Source organism: Schistocerca cancellata, chromosome 3, assembly GCF_023864275.1.
Source record: "Schistocerca cancellata isolate TAMUIC-IGC-003103 chromosome 3, iqSchCanc2.1, whole genome shotgun sequence".
Lineage (NCBI taxonomy): Eukaryota > Metazoa > Arthropoda > Insecta > Orthoptera > Acrididae > Schistocerca > Schistocerca cancellata.
This window is the reverse complement of record NC_064628.1, coordinates 212,634,066-212,657,066: the sequence shown is the minus strand read 5'-3', so window position 1 is coordinate 212,657,066 and position 23,001 is coordinate 212,634,066. Positions and strand designations below refer to the sequence as shown.

Sequence of the window (23,001 nt, the reverse complement as noted above, 5' to 3'; positions counted from 1 at the left end):
TGTCTTACAATTTGAAACCTGGTTCCTAAATCTCTGTCTTACCATTATGAAATCTATCTCATGTATACAACCTTCTATCATGATTCTTAAACCAAGTGTTAGCTATGATTAAGTTGTGCTCAGTGCAAAATTCTACCAGGCGGCTTCCTCTTTCATTTCTTAGCCCCAATCCATATTCACCTACCACGTTTCCTTCTCTCCCTTTTCCCACACTCGAATTCCAGTCACCCATGACTATTAAATTTTTGTCTCCCTTCACTATCTGAATAATTTCTTTTATTTCATCATACATTTCTTCAATTTCTTCGTCATCTGCAGAGCTAGTTGGCATATAAACTAGTACTACTGTAGTAGGTGTGGGCTTCGTATCTATCTTGGCCACAATAACACGTTCACTATGCTGTTTGTAGTAGCTTACCCACATTCCTATTTTCCTATTCATTATTAAACCTACTCCTGCATTACCCCTATTTGACTTTGTGTTTATAACCCTGTAGTCACCTGACCAGAAGTCTTGTTCCTCCTGCCACCGAACTTCACTAATTCCCACTATATCTAACTTTAACCTATCCATTTCCCTTTTTAAATTTTCTAACCTACCTGCCTGATTAAGGGATCTGACATTCCACACTCCGATCTGTAGAACGCCAGTTTTCTTTCTCCTGATAACGACATCCTCTTGAGTAGTCTCCGCCCGGAGATCCGAATGGGGGACTATTTTACGTCCGGAATATTTTACCCAAGAGGACGCCATCATCATTTAATCATACAGTAAAGCTGCATGCCCTCGGGAAAAATTACGACCGTAGTTTCCCCTTGCTTTCAGCCGTTCGCAGTACCAGCACAGCAAGGCCGTTTTGGTTATTGTTACAAGGCCAGATCAGTCAATCATCCAGACTGTTGCCCTTGCAACTACCGAAAAGGCTGCTGCCCCTCTTCAGGAACCACACGTTTGTCTGGCCTCTCAACAGATACCCCTCCATTGTGGTTGTACCTACGGTACAGCTATCTGTATCTCTGAGGCACGCAAGCCTCCCCACCAATGGCAAGGTCCATGGTTCATGGGGGGTACTTACATCATTGAAACACTTTTTTATTTTTCCATACAGTCTCCTTGTAGATTAGTGCATTTGGTCCAACAATGTTCCAGTGCCTTGATCCCATCTCGGAAATGAGTTTCCTCTAGGCCTGCAAAATAGTTGTTGACTCCAGCTATCAATTCTTCATTTGAAGTGAATCTTGGTCCACCAAGAAAAATTTTCAGTTTTGGAAAGAGATGGAAGTCTGACGGAGCCATATCAGGTGAATAAGGTGGGTGTGGCAACAATTCATACCTTAACTTGTGTAATTTTCGATGGAGATGGCACATGTGTGGGCATGCATTGTCTTGATGTAAGATGATTTCTTCCTTGATAAACTTGGCCTTTTTTTGTGTATCTTCAGATGCAATTTGGCAAGAAGGTTAGTATAGTATTCTGCACTAATTGTTTGCCCATTGGGGCAATAATCTACAAACAGAATCCCCTTCGCATCCCAGAACACTGATGCCATGATCTTTCCCACCGAAGGAATTGGCTTTGCTTTCTTTGGTGGCAGAGAATTAGTATGTTTCCACTGCTTTGACTGTTGCTTTGTCTCCAGGGTATAGTAGGGCACCCAAGTTTCATCTGTGGTCCTGTGGTCACAAACCGGCACAAAAAATCTTTTCTCCTAAAATGGGCCAAACGTTGTTCCGAAATGTCCATTCTCATGCATTTTTGATCCAGCATCAAGAGTCAAGCCACCCATCATGCAGATAATTTTTTCATTTCTAATGCTTCAGTTAAAATGTGATACACCCTTTTGATGACATCTGGCAAGTGTGAGCAATTTGATGTACTTTCAATCAGCGATCCTCCATGACCATTTTTTGCACTTTTGCAATGATTTCTGGAATAGTGACACATCTTGGTCGACCACTGCATGGACCATCATCTAAGCTCTCCCGACCAAATTTAAATTCATTTGTCGACTTGGCAAAAATTGAATATGAAGGAACAGAGTCACCCAGTGTATTCTGGAAGTTGACAAGAATGTCCTTTGCTTTCGTACCTTTCTTTACGAAGTACTTAATCAATGCTTGAATCTTGATTTTTTCCATCTTCGCAAAGCACTAGATGGGAACAACGACAGAGCCACGTCACTGCCACAACTATCTTCCAAGAGCACTGATGTGGCATGTGTTTACAGGTATTTGGGTAACAGTCCAATGAATATCACGTGAACAACTCATTGCGCTAGCGCTGACCCCTCGTGGTGATTCCAGTCAAATAGGACAGAAGGGATGGATGAAATCCCATCAGAATTTCTACAATCATTGGGGGGAGTGACAACAAAATGACTATTCATGTTGGTGTGTAGAACATACGAGCCTGTCGATATACTGTCTGACTTTTGAAAAAAATGTCATCCACATAATTTTGAAGACTGCAAGAGCTGACAAGTGTGAGTGTTATTGCTCAATCATCTTAACAGCTCATGGATCCAAGTTGCTGACAAGAATAATATACAGAGGAATGGAAAAGCAAATTGAGAACGTGTTAGATAATGATCAGTTTGGCTTTAGGAAAAGAAAAGGCACCAGAGATGCAATTCTGAAATTTCAGTTGATAATGGAAGCAAGAGCAAAGAAAAACTGAGACACATTGTTTGTCAGCCTATGTCTAGGAATGTCAGTACTCTAGCAATGGAAAATCCAGGATGGAATGTAACAGTACCAGAGAAGGAAAGTTGCTACTCACCATATAGCATAAATACTGAGTCACAATAGGCACAATAAAAAGATTCACACAATTAAAGCTTTCGGGCATTAAGGCCTTTGTTAGCAGTAGACACACACTTACACACACTCACATAAACACAATTTGCACACACATCTGCAGTCTCAGAGAGCTGAGACCACACTGTGAACAGCAGCACCAGTGCATGATGGCAGTGGCGACTGGGTGTGGGTAAGGCTGGGGGGGGGGGGGGGGGGGGGGGGATGGGGAGGGATAGTATGGTGGGAGTGGCGGACAGTCAAGTGTTGCAGTTTAGATGGAGGGTAGAGAAAAGGTATGGAGGGGGGAGGGGGTAAGTAGCAGAAAGGAGAGAAAATAAAAGACAGGGTGTGGCGGTGAAATGACAGCTGTGTAGTGCTGAACTGGGAACAGGGAGGGGGATGGATGGGTGAGGACAGTGACTAATGAAGGTTGAGGCCAGGAGGGTTATGGGAACGTAGGATGTATTGCAGGGAAAGTTCCCACCTGCACAATTCAGAAAAGCTGGTGTTGGTGGGAAGGATCCATATGGCACAGGCTGTGAAGCAGTCATTAAGATGAGGGATATCATGTTTGGCAGCATGTTCAGCAACAGGGTGGTCCACTTGTGTCTTGGCCACAGTTTGTCAGTGGCCGTTCATGCAGACAGACAGCTTGATGGTTGTTATGCCTACATAGAATGCAGCACAGAGGTTGCAGCTTAGCTTGTAAATCACATGACTGGTTTCACAGGTAGCCCTGCCTTTGATAAGATAGGTGATGTTAGTGACTGGACTGGAATAGGTGGTGGTAGGAGAATGTGTGGAACAGGTCTTGCATCTAGGTCTATTACAGTGGTATGAGCCATGAGGTAAGGGATTGGGAGAAGGGGTTGTGTAAGGATGGATGAGTATATTGTGAAGATTCACTGGATGGCAGAATACTACGGTAGGTGGGGTGGGAAGCATATTGGGCAGGACATTTCTCATTTCAGGGCATGACGAGAGGTAATCAAAACCCTGGCAGAGAATGTAATTCAGTTGCTCCAGTCCCGGATGGTACTGAGTTACGAGGGGAATGCTCCTCTGTGGCTGGACTGTGGGACTTCGGGAGGTGATGGGAGACTGGAAAGATAAGGTATGAGAGATTTGTTTTTGTACAAGGATGGGAGGATAATTATGGTCAGTGAAGGCTTCAGTGAGACCCTTGGTATATTTTGAGAGGGATTGCTCGTCACTGCAGATGCGACGACCACGGGTGGCTAGGCTGTACGGAAGGGACTTCTTGGTATGGAATGGGTGGCAGCTGTCGAAGTGGAGGTATTGCTGGTGGTTAGTAGGTTTGATATGGGCGGAGGTACTGATGTAGCCATCTCTGAGGTGAAGGTCAACATGTAGTAAGATGGCTTGTTGGGTTGAGTAGGACCAGGTGAAGCAAATGGAGGAGAAGTTGTTGAGGTTCTGGAGGAATGTGAATAAGGTGTCCTCACCTTCAATCCAGGTAGCAAAGATGTCATCAATGAATCTGAACCAGGTGAGGGGTTTAGGATTCTGGGTTTTTGGGAAGTATTCCTCTAGATGGCCCATAAATAGGTTAGCATAGGATGGTGCCATGCGGGTGCCCATAGCCTACTGCAGATTTGTTTGTAGGTAATGCCTTCAAAGGAGAAGTAATTCTGGGTGAGGATATAGTTGGTCATGGAGATGAGGAAGGAGGTTGTTGGTTTGGAATCCATAAGGCGTCTGGAAAGGTAGTGTTCGACACCAGTAAGGCCATGGGTATTAGGAATGTTAGTGTACAGGGAGGGCACCGTGTGGTAAAGGGACAGGAACTGTGGAGAGTCGGTCGAGGAAATGGTTGGTATCTTTTACATAGGAGGATAGGTTCCAGGTAATAGGTTGAAGGTGCTGGTCTACGATAGCAGAGATTCTCTCAGTGGGGGCACAGTAACCGGCCACAATGGGGCATCCTCATCTAAATGACTGCTTCACAGCCTTTGCCATATGGATCCTTCCTACCAACACCGGCTTTCCCGAATTGCGCAGGTGGGAACTTTCCCTGTAATACATCCTACATTCCCGTAACCCTCCTGGCCTCAACCTTTGTTAGTCGCTGTCCTCACCCATCCATCCCCCTCCTTGTTCCCATTCCAGCGCTACACAGCCGTCATTTCACCGCCATACCCAGTCTTTTATTTTCTCTCCTTTCTGCTATTTACCCCCTCCCCCATCCGCACCTTCTCTCCTGTTCTCCGTGTAAACTGCAACCCTTGACTGTCCGCCACTCCCACCATACGACCCCTCCCCCTCCCCGCCCCAGCCTCCTCCTTACCCCCACCCAGTCGTCACTCCCATCATGCACTAGTTCTGTTGTTCGCAGTGTGGTCTCAGCTCTCTGAGACTGCAGATGTGTGTGCAAATTGCATTTATATATATGTGTGTGTGTGTGTGTGTGTGTGTGTGTGTGTGTGTGTGTGTGTGTGTGTGTGTCCTACTGAAAAAGTCCTTAATGACTGAAAGCTATAATTGTGTGAATCTTTTTATTGTGCCTATCACGATTCAGCATCTCTGCTATGTGGTGAGTAGCAATTTTCCTTCTCTGGTATTGTTACTAAGTCAATACTCTCTTTGTTTCTGGTGTCATGTAAGTGTATATTCTCTCTGGTGTTAAATTTTGTTCTGTTCTTTTTAGCATATATCAGTGTTGCATAAATATAAAGATTTATCACTGTCATTATCTCCATTTTGATGGATAAGGGATGGCAGTGTTCCCTTGGACCAACCTTGCACATTATTCGTAGCACCTTTCTTCTGCATCAGTAATAAATCATTGACATGACATGAGCCACCCCATAGTAACAACCCATAAGATATATGAGACTGAAAAAGTCCAAAGTAAGCTGTTCTGAGATATTTGTTACTCACTAGATCATACAGTTTCCAGATGAGATAGGACACCCTCAATAACTTTTTGCAGACCTGGTTGATATGAGGTCGCCAGTTAAGTTCGAAATCAATATGTATTCCTAGCAGTTTTACGGATTTTGATTGTACCTTCTTAGCCAATCCCAACTGCAGATGCCGAGTTTTCTCTGGATTACATAGAAGTTTGTTAGCTGAGAACCAGTTTAGTGTTATGGTGAGAGTGTCCTGTTGAGACTGGCACAGGAGAGAAATTCATGGTGGGCAACATCAAACCAGTTGGAAGACTCATTAAAAAATAAAATAAACTGTCTGCTATGCAAATATGCATGGCTTTCTTAAAAACACAATCCCAGAATGATGATAGTGAGGATAAAACTTCAATCTTGTAATAAAACATGATGGTCCATGCTCAGGCAATGCTCCATTATCACTGATTTATCATATTGGCTCAGGCCTGAATGACAATGGTGTCAACACAACATTCTTGCATGCCTGCCCCATATAAGGTTTCCCACACTGAAATGGAATCTTATTTACAACACATTTTCTAAGTCCAAGATCATCTGACCAAACACATGTCAATAAAACATGGCAAGAAGGCCATTTGCAGAGTGTCCCTACATTGAACTCACTTTTGTGAGAACACATTGCATATATGTTTATCAGTATTACCATTGAGCACTCTTCTAAGGTGTTGCAGCTCACCTGTCAGGCTGTCAGAATCTGAGACTACATGTATTCTGAGTACCAGGGAAGGTAAGACCCTACATCACTGTGCAGGGTGATGATAGCTTTTCTCCCTGGAATTATAAGTCTGTGTAAGTGAATTTGCAGTAGACACTGTGTCCCATCATTCTGTAGGATTTTCTACTGCTCATGACACTGAGAAGTGGTAAGCTGCCATCTTTTTCCACCTGCATGGTGAACTAAATATTCAGATGGATTGATTTCAAATGTTGAAGAAATACAGGTAGTGTTTCTATTCCATAGGGCCACACCACAGATACTCCATTAAGATACCATCACAAGTAGGAGGGTTGAACTCGCTGCTAACAAGCTGTAATGAGTCCTTTAGTCACTCTTTTGTAAATAAAGGGTACCACATCAAAGCTAACCAAAAGAGCCAACAGTTGTAGTTTATGCATCTTCAAGCCTCGTACGAAATCCTCTGAATTCTGAATATAAAGACCCCATTTTCCTACAATAAGTCTCAATAGGGATGTAAGATGTTAACAAAGAAACAAGTAGGTGCTCCATTGGTTCTTACTGTGGGATGAAGTGAGGTCCCATTCTAGTGAAACTTCAGTAGGCCATATGGTCTTGGGGGAACTGCAGCTTGTTAGTGTATGGCCTTGATGATGTTATCTGGAATGGAACTCTCCTTGAGGAGGTCTAGTGTTTTTCTCTGAGTCTTGCCAGTCGAGTCATCTCTTAGCTTGTGATATGCAGGTTCATTGAGTACTGTCTCTGTCTTGCTGCTGTGCTCAGTTCATGAGAGTAGAATGAGGGTGTTACTTTGTCAGCAGGTAAAAGGGTCTTTGTCTACTCTCAAATCTCACAGAGTCTACCTTTCTTCTGGAGGAATATTGACCTGTTTTGGTGGATCCAGGATTAAAATTCAGCTGTTGTCCCATCAGTTCTGTAATCTCAGTAGGGAGGTTCAAAAGTGCCTATTCTATCCATATCAGTATCTCAGATTGGAGCTGTCCTGATAGTTTGTGCAAAGTTTAGACCCTTCTCAAAGACATGCCATGTTTAATCTCATGGACAAGTTTTTGAATGAGGCAATGGCTTCAGTGCACAAGAGGGATCTGAACTTTTCATTAACACCTGGGACAGCCCTAATCCGAGATGTGATAGCTTGGATAAAGAGTGTTATTTGAGTAGAATGGTTATTCTGATAAGCAGATATGTAATGCTTTCTGGTCACAATGAGTTCAATTTAGGGATATAAATGAAGATGCAGAGGCACTCACTGCAATGGCCTTCTCACCATATTTTGACAGCATGTCTTCTAAAATCAAAAGGACACTCAGAAATATGACATTAAGAGTAGTTTTTGTCCACTGGCAAATTGAGGAACCTGCTATGTTTGGTCAAAGATAACTTTGGCCTCAGAAAATGGAGCATATATGTAAGACCCAATGTCAGTGTGGGAAGTCATATATTGGGCAGATACATGCAACTGTGCAAGAACATTTTGCTGAACATCATCAGCATACATGCGTGATCTAGCCTGTCAAATCAGCTGTGATGCTGTTCTGCTTGAAGACAGAGCACTGTATATTTTACAAGACAGAAGTTTTATCCTCAGCATGGTCATTCTGGGATTGTGTTTTTAAGGAGGTCACACATATCTGTACACATATAACCTTAGCAAGAGGGCCATGGGATTTCAGCTAAGTGCTGCCTGAAAGCCAACAGTGACTGCCATTAAACTGAAACCAGAGGAACAAGGACCCATATTTTGTGGACCAACATAGCAGATTGCAGATAGTTAATTCATCTGTTAACCACATTGGTGTCCTAGAGCACATTCCCCACTGCACACACACAGAATGCTTCTCCTTGGCTTCCAGCAAGGGGCACTTTGAGCACCATTTTCCTCCAACTGTGAACATCTCTTTGCAAATGGATAATTCGTGCTCATGGCACCAATAAATTTCATCTCCTCTGTGACAGTGTTGCAAGTCACATCTTGCAGCGGGATGTTAGTGGCTACTACCACCTGAATATGTTGAATAGTTGCCTCGATGAAATATTGTGAGACTTGCACAGTGTTATCCAGTGGCAAACCTTAGAAGTGTATTTGCAACAGGTCTATTGGGAAAGCTTGAAAAGTCTCAGTGAGTTCTGTTAGAAAAGTATCCAAACATGAGGCAATGTGTAGTGCCCATGTCAGTTTTTCATTGTAAGAGATATGGCAGAACAACTGGAGTAGCATTACTGCATCAAATTTTGCCAGAAACTGGGCAACAGCCATGTGGAAACCATTCAGAAGATTTGGATGGCTTTTGGTGATTATACTATGGGTACCACACAGATTAAGGAGTGGTACAACCAATTTAAAGATGGCTGCATATCAGAGGAGAGTGAGCCATGCTTGGGTCAGCATCAGTATGCCAAAATGACCAGCACATTGCCAAAGGGAACACTGTGATAGTGCGGTACTGTCCTGTGACTATCAGAGAAATTGTGGAAAATATGGACATCAGCACTTTTTTAACACTCTCCATTGTTGTTGAAGATTTGACCATGATGAGAGTGTCAGTGTAATATGTGTTGAAGCTGCTGAATGTGGAGCAAATGCAACTTTATGTCGAAATCTCACAGGATGACACCACAAACAGTGACCCCTACTTCAGGAACACCATAATCACTGGTGACGAGTCCCTGGAAACCAAATCCCTGTTGTCACAGTGGAAGCATTCCTCATCACCAAGACCAGAGAAGGCTCACCAAGTGTGCAGCAACATCAGAGCGATGCTGACTGCTTTCTTTGTCTCCTGCAGTGTGGTAAACCATGAGTACACATCACAGGTTGAAATGTTCACCGAAAAGTACTGCAGGGATGTTGTCTGTCACCTACATGGTGCAGTGTAGCACAAGAAATTGGACTTACAGTCAACAGGAAATTGGCGGCTCCATCGTGACAATGCTCTGGCACATTCCTCACACTAGATTCTGACTTTTTTTACAAAAAAAAACAGATTCCTGTGCTTCAACAAGCTCCTTACACTCCTGATTTGGCTGCTGCAACTTCTGGATATTTTCCAAACGTAAGACGCCATTAAAGGATTGCGAGTTCAGACAAGAGAAGACATTATGACAGTAATAATAGCTGAGCTAAAGTCCATTCCAAAAGAGGCCTTTTTTGACATTCTTCCAGCAATAATGGCACCACTGGGAGAAGTGTGTGGAGTCCCAAGGGAACTACTTTCAGGGTGATTAGCAGTCCAATGCTCCAGGTAAGCCAGGTTCCCCCCGCCCCCAGCCGAAAGTTGGATACTGTTCTAACAGACATCATATACTATGTAATTTCTAAACGTTCGAAGTTCCTACTTGAGATATGACACTACTGCCTCTTTATGTAGTTTACTGAACACCTAATTCCTCCTACTTGTTTTAGTTACCCTTTGTAGTTCATTATCATTGTTGCTACAACAGCCTTATGTTTGCTGATACCAGCCAGGTTTAATGTTGCCATTGGATATAATTTATTTCCATATGAGTGAGCATCTAAACTATTTATGGTTTCCCGGTAAAGCATTTAGTGTTCTTCTGCAGGATGTCTTGTCTTGTCCACCATTTACAAAACTCTTATTATCCAAATTCAAATAGTGATGATATGATTGGGGAACATAGACATTAGTGAGTTGAAGGTTTCTCTGAATTGTTTACTTGCATCTGGGATTGTGAGTCTTTTGGTCTGTAGAATGACCTCATTATATTATGTCCATATTTGATATTGAATCTTAGCCAAACAATCTTAATCACAGCTCCAGTTTCTATTTTAGTGAATTTGATTTTGTTATGTACTGCAAAATCACACTAAATCTGCATATTTTGTTGATTTGGTAGCACCACAGTGATACTCATTCCACTCTAGAGGCGGACACTACACGTAAGATTATGTACTGCACAGAGGCTTATTGTTACAATTCCATGAATACACATTTCAAATGAGTGCTCTCGCATACACCCTGTGAAATAACCAATGCTTAACAATAAATAATAGATATCACCACATTCCAACTATCACATTCGTGCATTGTTACCATTGTTTGCTTTCATTGCATCTCCAAAGAGCCAATAACTCATGTTGTTGAATTATTGTGTGATTGTTTTTTGCACATAAAGAGTATGCCTGCTTTTCCCCTTTTAATAAAGGTCTCATTGGGGATGCACATTTTTGAGGATATGTTTGAATTCAAGCAAACCTGTGTATTAACATCTTACAATGTGAATGACACTCTTATTTAAATGGCAGCTCGGAAACTTTATTTATCTTTGTTATGATGTATTGCAGCCGGAAGCATTATCACGTTCCAGTACACCACTATCTCCTGGTGCTAGCTTGGTTGGCTCAGGTGCAATTGCAGATATGGCTGCAATAGCAGGCAATAGAAAAGGTGGTTTTGCTGACATGCTGCCCTTCTGTGAAGTAGAAAGCTGCACAGCGAGTAAACAGGAACACGTAATTTCTGTTGTAAGTATTTGCTTTAATTTAAATTCATAGATATTACCATACATTCTGTCTTCCCATTTATAACATCCATTTACCATATTTACTCGAATCTAAGCCACACTTTTTTTCCAGTTTTTGTAATCCAAAAAACTGCCTGCGGCTTAGAATCGAGTGCAAAGTAAGCAGAAATTCTGAAAAATGTTGGTAGGTGCCACCACAACTAACTTCTGTCGTTGAATATATGTAGCGCTACACAGGCATGTTTTGCAGGCACATAGATAAATCCTGGCGCCAAAACCTCAGTGTCATAAAAAAAAAGTGGAAGACGAGCTTTTTTCTCCACCTCGAGTATCGACCACTGCATTTTCATACATTATCCAATGAAGTAAATACAAATTCCGTATTGTTCATCTTCGAATGTAGCAGCATTTCAATGTACTACGAAAATCCGACTGGCAAGATTGTTTGGGACGTACATTCTGAATTTGTTCCTACCTGTGAGAAGAGATGGTTGCTGATAGGAACTTTTGTGAATTGTGAATCACATGCAGTGTTCTCCTCACCATAAGATTAATATGAATATAAACATTTTGCCATGTATTGTTTCGTGTTTGCTGCTATCTCATTTAAATCCTGTCTGCCTAATAAACTACGAAACTAGAGTGAGACAACAGCAAACGCGGAAGAATATACATATCATGTCATGTTTATATTCGTATTATTGTGCCTAATAGTGATACAGTCAGAAATGAAGCACAACAATTGACTAGAGTTTTAAATCTAAGACGACTCTAATTTCTGTGCAGAATGTAATGTACTAAAGAGGCGTCTGCAAAGATTTTCAAACGGAGAAAAAATTTCACTAAACTCTTGTTCAGAACATCTTCTATCATACGCAGTCTATCATTTGGTTCTTGTTGATCATTATCATTGTTTCGCCAATGAGACGATTCCTCTCTCTTTTATTTATTGTAAGCGACAGTAGCGCGCACAAAAGCAAGCCATGCCGTGAGTGGCGACAGGCCGTAAACACTCATTATCAGAATGCGACAAACAGTGCAGGACACAGTACAGTAATGCATTTTCAGCTTAGAGTGATGTAAACACCTGTAACAAATAGAATGGCACTTATCCGATCAAAGAAAAATAAGCAATCGATTCAAACCAGACGAAGCACGTGAAAAAGGAAGGGTACCCGTATAAATATGGACGGAGCGCCTGACACATAGCAATGGCTACTTGGTAAAGCTTAACTGCTAAGCTCATGACTCGAATGAAACTACTGTAGCTGTATCGTCATTTATTCAACCTAAATTGTGTCTCATATTACAATGGAGCAACTTTGTTTCTATATGGAGGTGCGGTCTAAAACTTTACTCTCCCCCTGAATTTCGAGTCTCAAATTTCAGGTGCAGCTTAGATTCGGGAAAAATTTTTTTCCTTGATTTCGAGTCTCATTTTTCAGGTGCGGCTTAGATTCGAGTGCGTCTTAGATTCGAGTAAATACGGTAATTCATGCAGTATTTTATGAACATAGATACCATTAACATACTCTCTAATTAAAGAATTGGCTTTGTCACATCAAACTATCCAGGCTTACCTTTTTGTTTATTCTGTGATGACTCACCCAAAGAGCTAACATGTTTTCATTGATCGACAGTTGGATCCGAAAGGCTCCTTGCCCATTGCAATCATAATTGACAATGCCGTTGGGTCAGCACATTAACATGTAGGGGTGGTCCACTGTGGAGCTCTATGTTCTACAAGGTATGGTGAACAGTGTGCTCCGAAACAGTTGTGCGTGCTCCAGTATTGCACTCTTTCGGCAGAGATGCTACAGATCATCATCTGTCCTACTTTACAGAGTAGGCACACCTCTGAACCCCATGTTCTGTGAAGATTCACGGACATCCAACCATTTAGCACCTAGTGATAGTCTCAGTGTCCTCTTACCTCTTTCCTTAGATGCTCACAATGTGTACATTTTACCAGCTTTGCTGTTTTCTCTGTAATAATAATCTGCCCTTTGTAAAAATCATGTATTGCAAAGGATTTCCTCAGTTGCAGCCCATAGGGTGAGCCACCATTCGTGTGTGCTCTGCTTACATACTTTTGTTACCATGTCATGTGCCCACAATGCCACCAGGCAGCATCGAATGCTGGAGTGGGTGGTGGTCATAATGTTTTGGCTTATCAGTATATGCCATTTTGGGTCATAATGATCCTAATTACATTTAGGGCATCATACTGATAAATTATTAAAAGCTACTATAATTTTAAATTTAGGTTATGTTTCCTCATTTGTGGCTATATTTGTGCCAGGATTATACAGTTTCAACAGTATTTCCACTCACTTTTCCAACAGAACTCTTATAGGTGGTAGCTTGTCATTTGCTCATTGATCAGATTTGTGATAGAAGTGTTTCACATGCAAGTTGCAACAGAATTGTTTTTATGACATTACATCAGGAAAAATGGCTCTACCTGCTTCTGGTTTCCATAGACTGTTTATTGATTCACTATACAATTTATACACACCAGACAGTAACAACAAACCAGTGTGGGCTTCAAGTGTAATTTGATCTAATTTGTCCTAGATGTCACCATAAACCTTTTGACACTCAATATTAGTATTTTCCACCACGTTACCCTGAACATCATTGTCCATAAGAGATTGAAAAGAGGATTTTATATCACTTACTCCAGGTACAAAATATCTTGTTGCACCAGGAATCATTTTTTATAACATTTGAACTGGATGGTCTTCCAGTTTGTAGGTAAGGTTCTAAGTTCCACAGATTTTTTGTCCAAACCACTAGTGCTAGTTGCATGTTGCCATGTGAGGTATAAGTGTCTGAAGTGTCTTCTGACTTAAATGTAGGATGAATGCTGTCGTCACTGGTGTGATTTTCTTCTTCAGAAATATTCTTCTTGCTGTCAGATGTATTTACTGATAATTTCAAGATATGCAAACTTTGCCTTTTTTGGAGCGTGATAACTAGGATAAAGGGGTCCTGGTGTGGTAAGCAGTGATGTTGGTACTTGAGCAATATACAGCTTCAACAAGTAGTAAGCACCTCTTGTCACTGAAGCTTTTTAAAATGCTGGCAGTTAATGCTCAAAGCCCCTGGCAGTTCATTTACTTAATTGACACAGACAGTAACAGTAAAATTACCTAAGACAAGTTGTAACCATTAGTCTTTCCCTACATGGAAACCCAAGACAGGAAATATAATCAATAAAGATTGGGAAGTAGCTCCTTTTTTAAAAAAAAAAACCCAGGCAATAGTCACTGTAAGATGTTTAAGAAAATTTAAATATCAATGTTGGACACTAGTCCCCACAAGTATTAAACAAATTTCAGTATGGAAAAGATAAGGTGGACATTAGCCCTTATTTGATTTGAAGTGTTTTTAAAACAATATACTGATCTATAGAATATCACTCAAATAAACCAGCCAGAAGGCTAGCAGAAATTATATAAATTTCATCTTACCAACACAGTGCTTAGTAGATTTTATTCGACAAAATCTTAAAGGAGTTTGTAACTGCCAGAAGTGGAGTTATGGAATTATTGAGCCAGTTAAGAGTCACCCAGAACACTGGGGAGATGCCTAACATTGGAACAGTCGCTATTGCCTGCAGAAAAATATTGTACAAACACAACTTGCTGCACATTCAACGGCCAAAAACAAATTACGTACAAGCAACCAGTCTGAGTTCTAAAGCAGGGAAACTATTTGAGGTGACACATTTAAAATAAAAGAGGGAGATAAGCATCTGCCCCAAAACTATCAACCAGTTTCTATTGTCCCAATTTTCTCTAAAGTTTTTGAACATGTAATGTACAGTCAACTAAATAACTATTTTGATAAGCATGATCTCCTCTCCAACAGACAGTTTGCATATGAATATGGTAAAAATACCACTACTGCTGTCACTGAAGTTGTTAACCAGGTGTTAACTGCATTCGAAAATAAGGATCTAGTATCAGTCGTACTTTGTGATCATAGCAAAGCCTTCAACTGCATACCATCTAACACCCCACTTGCAAAACTGGAATTTTATGGCATACACAAACCATCTTTAGATGTAATCGAATCATACTTAAGTAACAGGAGACAGTTTGTATCAATTAAAAATAGATGCTCCTCGCTGAAGGAAGTTCGGACTGGAGTGCCTCAGGGCTCGGTCCTAGGTCCTTTTCTGTTCATCATTGCAATTAATGACTTACCTTACCATGTAGGAGCAAATTCAATTGTGTGTTACGCAGATGATACAACATTGCTCAATACACACCATGACACAACAGAACTGCATCAGGAAACACAGGAAAAACTAGAACTAGTAATGAATTGGTTTTCTTCTAATGAACTCCTATGTAATCCTGATAAAACACAAGAACTAATTCTGGGTTTAACTACAGCTGTTGAAAGCAAATCAATAAAACTGTTAGGATTCCACATTGATTCAAAATTAAACTGGGAGGAACACATTAGCCATATCTGCAAGAGAATAGCAAGAGTGTGTTATCTCATCTGGAGACTGACAGATGTAGTCACTGATGACTATCTAAAGGTGGTATATTTTGGCCTCTTTCAGTCACACATTTCCTACGGTATATTGTTATGGGGACATTCTTGCTTTGTCAGTGAAATTCTGAAAATTAAAAAAAAAGTAATCAGAATAATGAGCAAAGTTAAGCCCAAGGAACACTGCCGCCCCCTCTTTGATATCAAGCACATGATCTTAACTTGTGAACAGCTACTTAATGTTACTTAAAATCCATCTTGATTGCAAAAAGTTTTTTTATTATTCATATGACCGGTTTCGGTTCATTCAGAACCATCTTCAGATCTGTAAAAATAATTATACTAATTTACTATTTCACGGAAGCAAATGTTTTTCATCCTATCTAATCAACATCAAATGTACCAGAACATACCTGATATTTCAGTTACAGGAGTAACCCGTCCAAATCCAGCAATTTTCACATGCTACGTCACATAAAATTGGTTGGCAGAGTGCACGTCATTTATATTAATTATAACACTATTACCGACAGGTGGCATCTGGTACATTTGTTACATTCCATTTGTACATACTGTATTCAGTAGATCTTTTTTATATTAAAAATATTTGGTTAAAATATGTAGATGTCAAAGTTAAAATCTGTACTTGTCAGGATTAAAAAACAGTAAAATTATCATTTTTATACGATGTAAAAGCATAGGGTGCTGGTGTGAACTTGTTTTCCTCTACGGTCTGCTTCCGTGGTTCCCGCCATTTTGGTGTTGTGCTGCGGTGCGCTCAGTCGTCTGATGTCCATCGCCGCGGGCAAGAGGGCCGCATAGGAGGGCCCTGTCAACGACGCCAGGCGCTGCACGCGTCTTCCGGCTTCTCCACCGCGCACCATCTCTCATCCCTCGGCCTGGATCTCCACACGCAACAGTTGTCATCTTAGTAGGTCGTCATAAATGCTAAAATAGAATATGTAATAGTAATATGTAATAGTAGGAATAAATTTCAGGATTCAGGTGTATATAAGATCAAATGTAATGACTGCTGTAAACAATATATAGGACAGACTGGTAGGAACTTTGAAACCAGATTCAGGGAGCACACCTACTCTCAAAACAAAACAGCTTTTGGGGCGCATATGGCTGCGACAAAGCACTCAGTCACGAATATTGAAAACAATTTAGAAATCCTGCATAGAGCTCATAAGGGGCGTTTTCTTAACATTTTGGAAGAGGTCGAAATATACACCCACAAAAATAAAGATCCGGATTTAATCCTCAATGAGCAAAACGAATTCAACCATAATGCCTATTTTAGCATTTATGACGACCTACTAAGATGACAACTGTTGCGTGTGGAGATCCAGGACGAGGGATGAGAGATGGTGCGCGGTGGAGAAGCCGGAAGACGCGTGCAGCGCCTGGCGTCGTTGACGGGGCCCTCCTATGTGCCCCTCTTGCTCGCGGCAATGGACATCAGACGACTGAGCACACCGCAGGACAACACCAAAATGGCGGGAACCACGGAAGCAGACCGTAGAGGAAAACAAGTTCACACCAGCACCCTATGCTTTTAGATCGTATAAAAATGATAATTTTACTGTTTTTTAATCCTGGCAAGTACAGATTTTAACTTTGACATCTACATATTTTAACCAAATATTTTTAATATAAAAAAGATCTACTGAATACAGTATGTACAAATGGAATGTAACAAATGTACCAGATGCCACCTGTCGGTAATAGTGTTATAATTAATATAAATGACGTGCACTCTGCCAACCAATTTTATGTGACGTAACATGTGAAAATTGCTGGATTTGGACGGGTTACTCCTGTAACTGAAATATCAGGTACGTTCTGGTACATTTGATGTTGATTAGATAGGATGAAAAACATTTGCTTCCGTGAAATAGTAAATTAGTATAATTATTTTTACAGATCTGAAGATGGTTCTGAATGAACCGAAACCGGTCATATGAATAATAAAGAAATTTTTTGCAATCAAGACGGATTTTAAGTAACATTATAAAATCACTGATTGCTGTTATCCCATAAGACAGTATGTCTGTTTTTGCAAAAAAAAAGCAACTTAAATGAGTTCGAGACCAGAGAGAACATACATCCCCACAACACCAGAGGCAAACTGGACTTCGACATACCAAGACACAGACTCACAGAGAGTGCAAAATCACACAAAATAATGAGTTTAAAACTCTTCAATAAACTTCCAGCATCTGCTTGGTCACTGACCAGTAATATTTTCAAACGTAAGATTTATGACTGGTTACTCAAACACCCATTTTATAAGATAACAGAATATTTTGAAATACTCATTGACATTAGTATATACGAATATTCCTAAAAGAAAAGGAATTAAATTGTAAAAACTTTACTGTAAAGTTATTGTTAATTGTATATTTAATGTTCAGACCTATTCCGCTGTAAGTAGTCAATGGTGAATAAACTGAATACTGAATACAAAGCCTGCGTAATGAACAGTGATTTAAAAAAAAAAGGTACACTGGTTTATCACTTGCTACTGCTAAACACAGGAAGAAGTGTTAAACAAGAACAGGGCCTGGCTCAACCAGACTGGGGAGCGTTGGAACACATGGAAGTCTGAGAATAATAACATCAGTCAAACAGCATTTGTCTTTCCAAACATAGCTTCACGAACCAAACCTCAGTTTTGTACACTCTCACTTAGTAGTGAACGAGCACAGGACCTTATAACAGGGATAAGCTCACCGAGTAACACAACTATCCTCACCACAATTGTTGACAACTTCCATGAGCCACAGCTAACTGCTGCGTGCAGCATCATGCCGGGTGCTTTTATGGGCCAGCAGACACTTCGGCTCTATTCTCGTTCCCCTGCCATGAACCCTCTCCCAGCCATACTGTCAATCTGGACTTGCCTCCCTCCACCTGTAGCTCCTTCTAGCGAGCACCGCCCTTGCCTGCAGCTGACTCCCCTCTGCTCCACTTTGCACACCTTAAAAAACGTTCCCTTTCATGTGCACACACCACCAACCTGCCAACACGCCGTGCAATCTTTGGTGACAACCATGCTGAATGTCAGTATGTCGCACCAGATGTATCAGTTTCAATTGTTTAAATGATGGAAACTCAAGGTTGGAATATCAACAATGTAGGAATTTGTTGGATTGTTGAATTTCAACTATTCATTGTAAAGAAAATAATTCATCATGGTAGTCACATAGAAATTACTATATTAGATACATGAACAGCATACAGACCACACAGTTGATGAAACATTACTGGTTGTAGTAATGCTTTGACAATTTGAACATAATAACTAACCTGTATTGGTGTGTGCTTTGCATATGTCAATAATAAGCAAGCAAAGCATGCCATTGTTACTACTGACATTTGAATAGGTCATGACTTTTTGAACTGTTGGGTTATATGGACACATATGTAACAAATTAAATTGTAAAAAGTGAGAGAAAACCTGTATTAGTTTTCATTTGAACCTTGAGCTATGCAGAATGCATAGAAATCAAAATCATTAAGTTTGGAAGAACAAGCTCATTTCTATGTCATGTTGATCTGAAGACAGTGGAAAGGTTAAGACAATCATGTAAATGGTCAGAATGTTGCCAGAATTTTCTCTGAGGAAGTGTACTGCAGTTGTTCCACATAATAGTGAGAGGTTGCAGTTATGATCTGTGTAAGTTAGTTAGTTAGTTAGTTAGTTAGTTAACTATTTGCGTGTTCAGTGGATCATAATTGTGACTTCTCACTATGATACGGGGCAAGTTAGTTTTACAAGTATAGCACATCTTGGTAGAAAATATGGCAACATGCTGACCAGTTTTGTAGTGAACACTGACAGTGCACCCTGTGGCAGTTCCACCTGCTTTATTTATCTCTTCGTTTGCTGTCCTCTGTGTCAACATACTGCATTGCTACAATGGCAGAAATATGGGGTTTGTAATTTGCACACTGACTACTGTGAATAATGTATCCGACAGATGCACAGTTGCGTTTCAGTGTCTTTTACTTTCAATTTTGACAACCCCCCATTTACACATTTATATGGCCAGTGCACTATTGTTTAACTTTTGATAAGCCTCATTAATAGTTTGCCGGTGAACCTCCACATACTGCTACAATAGTTTTCTGTTGAACATCTACAAGCAGTAAAAACATAGCCACGTAGTTTCTAATGGTTTTCGGATGACAGGAGACAGTGTGGTACCGGCATGCAAGACTCACACTTGTCTCGCAGTTGAATCACTTATTGTGTGAAGCCGATCTTCTTCTCAGGTCAGACGGCTGCGTCGATCTTCACAAACTCTTCTTCTCAGAAGATTATAGCTGGTTAAGGAAATTTCAAAATAGGCTTCTTTTCTACTCTTGAAATAATTCTGTACTCTCAGGATATTGTTAGAACTTCAAGTTTAACACATGTATTTCGGAACGACACAACAACACATATAAGTCACAGAGTAAGTTGACAAGTAAGACATGTGTATACGTTAGCATTTGAATGAGCACTGAGTCCCAGTCTAGCGGCCGCTGCTTGGCTGGCCGCTTAGGTGGCGCAGCTGCTGCATGGCTGGCAGACAGTGCCGCACGTAGAGGATGCGCATAATTGCGTGGCGGCACTTTGAATGATCAGCGAGTCACAACACTTTTCCCCCCTTTGAAATTGTTGCACTGGTCTTGATGGAGGTGTCCTGGAGATGGCTAACGTCCATAGGCGTTGTTTGACTCGCTGTAAAGTCTCGAGGAGGAGGCTTCCCATACGGGCGGAAGTGTCCCCGATGATAACGGGTCGAGACGACAGGAGACGTGGGGGCCAAATCTGCTGGGACCCCATGCACCAATCTGCCCGTTGCGGCAAGACCAGTTGATATGACAGGAGACATGGGTGATGTGTCGGCGTCCGTTGGAGGAGGAGGCGAGTAGATTTGCTCTGACAGAGGATGGTCCTCCGGTTCCTGCATGGGCATGTCTCCTGGTGGCATCCGTTGTGGTGCTGGCATCGCGATGACGGTGAGAGGGCTGCGTTGTGAGTATTGAGAGATGCCAAGATCCCGAGCGTCAGATAGAGCCAAAGGTGGTGTGGCGGCATCCGGAACAGGCGTTGCTGGCACCTGAGGCCGAAGCTGGTCCGAATGACGCACTGCAACACCCGTGTCCGTCTGGATTTCATACAGGCATCTGCCACGGTATCTTAAGGTGCGGCCCGGGCTCCATTTTGGCCGCCTGCCATATCTCCGTACCCAGACGAGGTCGTCAGCGGTGAACCGGCCAAGTGAAGGCACCCGCGGCCGTGAGGTGGGAGGCCGCAGAAGATGAAGTAGCGTGCGGGGCTGCCGGCCATGTAAGAGCTCAGCCGGGCTGTGGTCGCCCATGGGGGTGAAACAGTAAGACGCCAGAAACTGGAGAAGCGCATCATCAGCAGCAGAAGAAGTCAGAAGTTTCCGCATCTGAGCCTTAAATGTGTGGACCAGTCGTTCAGCCTCACCGTTGGATTGTGGATGGAACGGCAGGGCCATGACATGCGTAATGCCGTGACGAGCACAAAAATCCGCAAATTCGGAAGAGGCAAATTGCGGACCATTATCAGTAACAAGAGTAGAGGGGAGGCCTTCCAAAGAAAAAATGCGGGCGAGAGCACTGGTGGTTGCCACGTTGGTAGGTGACGTGCAACGGACAATGAAAGGAAAGTTAGAGTAGGCGTCAATTACGAGGAGCCAATAAGTACCTAAAAAGGGTCCCGCAAAGTCAGCATGAATGCGCTCCCAGGGCGTCTCAGGCGAAGGCCACGGTGACAAAGATGACTTCGGGGCAGCGGCCTGTGACGCACAAGGGCCGCAGGCAGCGACCATGTGTGCTATTTCAGAGTCGATGCCAGGCCAGTACACATGACGGCGCACCAGAGATTTTCTGCGAGACACACCCCAGTGCCCGTGGTGAAGGAGGCGCAAGACTGAAGCATGCAAAGATGCAGGTACCACAACACGCGGCTAAGCATTGTAAGTGGAGAGGAGGATAACACCATCCTTAGCCGTGAGGCGGTAGCGCAAAGTATAGTAGTTCCGCAACAGATCAGAAGTCTTAGCGGACAGGCGATCTGGCCAAACCTTCTGAATACAGTGTAAAACCCGGGAGAGGGTAGGGTCAGAACCCGTAGCAGCCGCCAGCCTGTCCCCAGTGATGGGGAACCCGTCCACAACCCGCTGCTCGGCAACATCCAGGTGGAAACACAAAAGTTCATCCCTATCAAATGCCTGATCAGGACCCATGGGAAGGCAAGACAGAGCATCAGCATTTGCATGTTGAGCCGTTGGCCGGAAATGAATCTCATAATTGAAACGGGACAAGTAAAGAGCCCAATGCTGGAGGCAGTGTGCAGCCTTGTCGGGAAGTGACGCTGATGGATGAAACAAGGAAACAAGTGGTTTGTGATCCGTAACAAGATGAAATTTTGAGCCATAGAGAAAAACACCAAACTTATGAAGAGCATAAATTATGGCCAAAGCTTCTTTCTCAATTTGAGAATACTTTTGTTGGGCATCCGTGAGCGTTTTGGAGGCATAAGCAATGGGTTGTTCCGAACCGTCAGAAAAACGGTGCGCAAGGACTGCACCGACCCCGTATTGAGAGGCGTCTGGGGCAAGAACAAGATGTTGGCCAGGTCGATAAGTAGCCAGGCACGGGGCCTGTTTCAGCATAGTCTTCAACTTCTGGAAAGCCGCTTCACAAGACACGGACCAGTGAAAAGGCACGTTTTGATGCAACAGGCGATGCAACGGCTGAGCCTCCGAAGCCGCAGACGGTAAAAACTTGTGATAGTATGCTATTTTCCCCAAGAAGGCCTGCAGTTCCTTAACAGATGTAGGGTGAGGAAGGGCATCAACCGCAGCAACAGTTTGTTGAAGTGGACGAATACCATCCCAAGAGAGTTGAAACCCCAAGTACGTGATAGATGACTGAAAAAATTGTGATTTCTGAAGATTACGCTTAAGACCGGCAGTCTGTAAGACATTAAAAAGTGTGCGGAGATTTTGAAGATGTTCTTCAGTGGTGGAGCCAGTGACAACAATGTCGTCCATGTAATTGATACACCCAGGAACAGGGAGCAATAATTGTTCCAAGAATCGCTCAAAGAGAGCAGGGGCGCTAGCAACCCCGAATGGCAAGCGTTGGTATTGATAGAGGCTGAAAGGCGTGTTAAGGACCAGAAACTGCCGAGAAGCAGCGTCGAGAGGAAGTTGATGATAAGCTTCTGACAGGTCAATTTTAGAAAAATACTGTCCTCCAGCAAGTTTAGTGAACAGTTCTTCAGGACGGGGCATAGGGTAAGTGTCGATGAGGCATTGAGCATTTACAGTGGCTTTGAAATCGCCACAGAGACGAATATCACCATTTGGCTTAGCAACTACAACGACAGGAGAGGACCACTCACTGGAAGTGACAGGAAGCAAGACCCCTGAAGTAGTAAGATGATCCAACTCCCGTTTTACCCGATCACGAAGGGCCACAGGAATGGGCTGAGCCCGAAAAAACTTACGCCGAGCAGTGGGTTTGAGCATGATATGAGCTTCAAAGTC

General features: G+C 42.3%; 1 protein-coding gene across 2 annotated transcripts in view; it reads left to right on the top strand.

Moving 5' to 3' along the window:
* LOC126174841 (protein pigeon) overlaps positions 1-23,001 on the top strand; it is a 483,403-nt gene that overhangs the window by 350,522 nt on the left and 109,880 nt on the right. For both annotated transcript variants that reach the window (XM_049921225.1, XM_049921224.1), the window contains one exon: positions 10,731-10,910. In XM_049921225.1, the coding sequence (XP_049777182.1) occupies positions 10,731-10,910 (180 nt within the window). The remainder of the gene's footprint in view (positions 1-10,730; positions 10,911-23,001) is intronic.